The following is a 3,620-nucleotide window of genomic DNA, read 5'->3' as shown; positions in this document are numbered from 1 at the left end:
GTGAGTGCTGGAGCCGCGAGACACAGTAGGGAGGAGGGGCTCGGTGGGAGGCCTCACGTGCACCCTCGCGGTGGGCTCGGCGGCCGCGGGCACGAGAAGGAAGGCCGAGTGTCCCTTTCCCGAAGGTCCCGCCTCGGCGTCCCTGCTGGGCGTCTGTTATTGTTGCCGCCCTTCCGGTTCTGTCTGCTCTGCTTTAAGCCTTCCCGAGCGAGGCCACAGCCGGAGGCCTTGCAGGCTGTGCCTTTTAACCTCGTGCGAAGACGGAGACCCTTGGACTGTAGGACTGTGGCCCAGAGTCTTTGGGACAGTTAGAGGCAGGGGCCGGGACTCCAAGTCTTGCAGAGCAGGCGTTTGTCCCCCTTGTCCGCACCTCCACAGGATTGTCTATCTTCGCGTCTCCACTGTCCCCCTTCGGTTTCGGGACGTAGGTGTGCCTGGGGAGGGTCCAGGGTTGTCGGCTTCTCTACTCCTGCCCCTGCAGCTGGCCCCGAGGAGGAGGCGGGGCGGGGCGGGGCCGGGCAGGCTTTCTGTGAGTGGGCTGTCTGGACCCAGCGCACCTGCAATGTTACTGGACGCTGAGGGTTGGAGGTATCTGGGCCTGGGTCTCTGAGGGAAGTGGAAAGACCCTTTCCCAGCTTGCCGAAATCGCTTGCAGAGACCATGCATCTGTCCCAGAGTCTGCGGCCCTCGGGTGCAAGAGCTGGGAGAAGAGGTTTCTTGGGCCCCTCCCCCACTGCCTAGAAAAAGCCCCTGACTAGTTCCTGAAGCCAGATTTTGGTTCCAGTCTGTACTTCGGTTTCTTCATGCATGCAAAGAAAGGGGAAGAGAAGGGAGGGCAAGAGGGAAGACTCATTCCAGAAACTTGGTTTGTGTTGGATTCACAAGGCGTAAAGGTTTACGTTTACAGAGACTTGCACTGATTGTTATTTGCAGGTTAAACTACTTTCATTTCAAAGGGTTTTTTTTCTTTTCAAGCCCCTGGTTTGGGACTCCAATCACATAGTTGGCCATGTGCGTTCCAACCACCTTAACCACCATGCCATCTGCTGCCCCTTGGTTAGGATTTTTAAAGGGAGTTATTCTTTTTTGTCAGACTCTTTTGTTCTTTCCTTTGTTTCTTTCTCCCTTCCTTCTGCCAGGTACCCTGTAGACTTGCCAGAGAGAAAGAGGGAGAGGGAGGAGGCACCCACAGTGGGATGTGGTCGTGCCACAATCCCTTCTCCACTTCTCCATCTTGTCAGGGTTTGGGGCAGCCCAGCATGTTTGCCTAGCCACTGGGTCTAGGATTCGAATTGTGCATTTGGCCATGTGGGATCTGACTCCCTTAACCACCTGGCCACCATTTTTTTGAGCCTGGCTGTTTTTATAGTTACAGGCATTTATTGAATGCTACTGTGTACCGAGAGTCTAACTTGTACTACCTTTTATAATCCTATCACAACTTCATGAGGCTGATAGTTTTATAGTATGTTTAGCTGATAAGGAAACTGAGGCACAGAGAGGTTAAATAACTTGCCTGAGGCTAGTTAAGGAATATCCCTCGGGGCGTTTGAACCCAGGCCTCTGGCACCATGGGACACCCCCGCCTCAGCACTGTGTCATGCTGTCTTGACTTCAGATAGAAGAGCCAGGCTGGCACCCAGCCCTGAAGACATCCTGCAGCCCAGGGGCTGGTGATACCTGCTGTGGGGAGCTGGACTATTCGCCCGGGATGGTAGAGACTGTGCTGCGGCAGCTCAACCTGGAGCTCCTGAGGCAGCTGTGGGTCGGGCAGGATGCCGTGCGGCGGTCGGTGGCCAAGGCATCCTCAGAGGTAGGAGCCCCCATTGGCAACTCCCAGGGGGTGAGAAAGGGGCTGCCCAGCCCTCAGGCCAGCATCTAGGCCTCTGGAGTTGTCTTGTCCAACATGCCCATTTTAGTGCAGATGGTGAAAGCCAGAGCCTAGTGTGAGAAGGGACCGCCCTGGGGCACTGCGGGGCTGGAATGGGCTGGAGATCGAGGCTCGTGCAGGCCGGGAAGGTGGGCTCTGGCCGGGTCGCTCCTGGGTGATGTGGCCTGTCTTTCCAGTCAAGCCTGGATTCCAGTATCAGCTCTAACTCAGAGACGCCATCATACCAAGAGACTTGCTCAACCTCCTCGAGAACCTACTGCCCACGAGACCCGCTGGATGCCTTCCAAACTGACCCCCGTGATATGACCAGGCCTGGCCTATCCAGGGCAGCATCTCTCCCACCGGCTAAGTCCCAACACCAGCAGTACCTGGGCCGACCAAGGCCCCACTCAGCACCCTTGCCAACCACCTCAGACTTGAATGACCCAGAGCCTGTGGCAGGGCTGAATGATCTGGGGCTCCAGAAAGCACAGGTCCTGAGGTCCCTCGAGGCTCGACAAAGCAAGCCATCCAAGGTAACCTGGGAGAAGCTGGCATCTGCTAGTGGGAGTTCCCTTGAGTCTCAGTTTTCCTGTCTGACAAAGGGGTTGATGGGCAGCCTCCCTTGCAGGGTGAAAGGCTTTCTGGAGATACCAGGAGTTGTTTCTGGCTCAGCCTAAGCATTTGTTTCGTGGCCAATACTTTGGGAAGAAGGCCATTACACAGATGGGAAGGCCAAGGCTCAGAGGCTTGACCTGTTCAAAGTCACACGTAAAGTAGGACCACACTCTGTCTTCTAGTTCACGAGCCCTGGGCTGAGCCTTGGGTCGAAGTCAGGGTATAGGTTAAGACGCGGTCCATTTTCTTCCCTGGGGTATGTCCTTTGAGCTAGGCCTGTTGACCTTGGCACTCACCCTCTCTCCTCTTTGCCTGCCTCCTCAGCCCAGAGTGACCTTCTGCGAGGAGCAGTCTGAGGAGGAGTCTGCAGTGCCAGAAAAGAGCTGGCGCCTCAGGCCGTACCTGGGCTACGACTGGATTGCAGGTAAGTGCCACGGCACACACACCTTGCCTGGGATGGGGAGGCCCTGGCTTGTCTGTGCGCCTGCCTGAGCCCTGATCTTGCTGACTTCCTGCTTGTCGATTCTCGGGGTGAGGCTCAGAGACGGCGTGTCTGTTAAATGAGTGTTAGGTCGGAACAGCCTTGTTTTGAGCACTTCTGCTGAGCCAGCCCCTGCACAGCTGGGTCTGTGTGCCATCTCGTCCCACAGCCCAGCTCCCTGGCCGTAGCCTCAGAGCCTTCTGCTGGACTTCTTTGGCCTCTTGCCCTAGTACTCTTGGGTGTGTGTGTTCACATTGATGCTCTTGTGTTGTCAAACACCCGAAGGGGTGATTTAGGAGAATAGAGCTTTATTTGGCTTATGGACCTAGAGGTGGAGAAGTTTGAGTGTGGTGCTGCCCTCTGGTTAGTGTCGTCTCACGCCATGGGAGAGAGCACAGCATGTGTCTGTCTCATTCCCTCTCCTTATGAACCCTCCAGGCTTCGATCACGGGGCCTACCCTGACGCTTAACCACCTCCCAGAGGCCTCACCTCACAACCCCACAACTGGATTAAGTCTTCACCCTCCCAACACCAGTTATGATGGACCACCAAGGTTTTTTTTTAATTAAAAAAATTTTTTAATTGGGGCGAGCAGGTGGGGTGGTGGTTAAGGTGCTGGACATTCCCACATGGCCAACCATGGTTTGAGT

The 3,620-nt window shown here is 55.7% G+C and overlaps 1 protein-coding gene across 6 annotated transcripts in view; it reads left to right on the top strand.

The window, feature by feature from the left end:
• Nucleotides 1–6: 6 nt before the first annotated feature.
• The window catches only part of MIIP (migration and invasion inhibitory protein), a 12,527-nt gene continuing 8,913 nt past the window's right edge, over nucleotides 7–3,620 (top strand). The window contains exons 1-4 of one of the 6 annotated variants that reach the window (XM_027770630.1): nucleotides 7–25; nucleotides 1,619–1,813; nucleotides 2,068–2,406; nucleotides 2,813–2,912. In XM_027770630.1, coding sequence (XP_027626431.1) covers nucleotides 1,712–1,813; nucleotides 2,068–2,406; nucleotides 2,813–2,912 — 541 coding nt within the window. In that variant the 5' untranslated portion in view covers nucleotides 7–25; nucleotides 1,619–1,711. The other 5 variants (XM_027770628.1, XM_027770629.1, XM_027770627.1 and 2 more) reach the window with 5 other exon arrangements.

The sequence above is a fragment of the Tupaia chinensis genome, unplaced genomic scaffold (assembly GCF_000334495.1).
Source record: "Tupaia chinensis unplaced genomic scaffold, TupChi_1.0 Scaffold000146_1, whole genome shotgun sequence".
Taxonomy (NCBI): domain Eukaryota; kingdom Metazoa; phylum Chordata; class Mammalia; order Scandentia; family Tupaiidae; genus Tupaia; species Tupaia belangeri.
The sequence above is the reverse complement of the archived record's forward strand: the minus strand, read 5'-3'. Positions and strand labels throughout refer to the sequence as shown.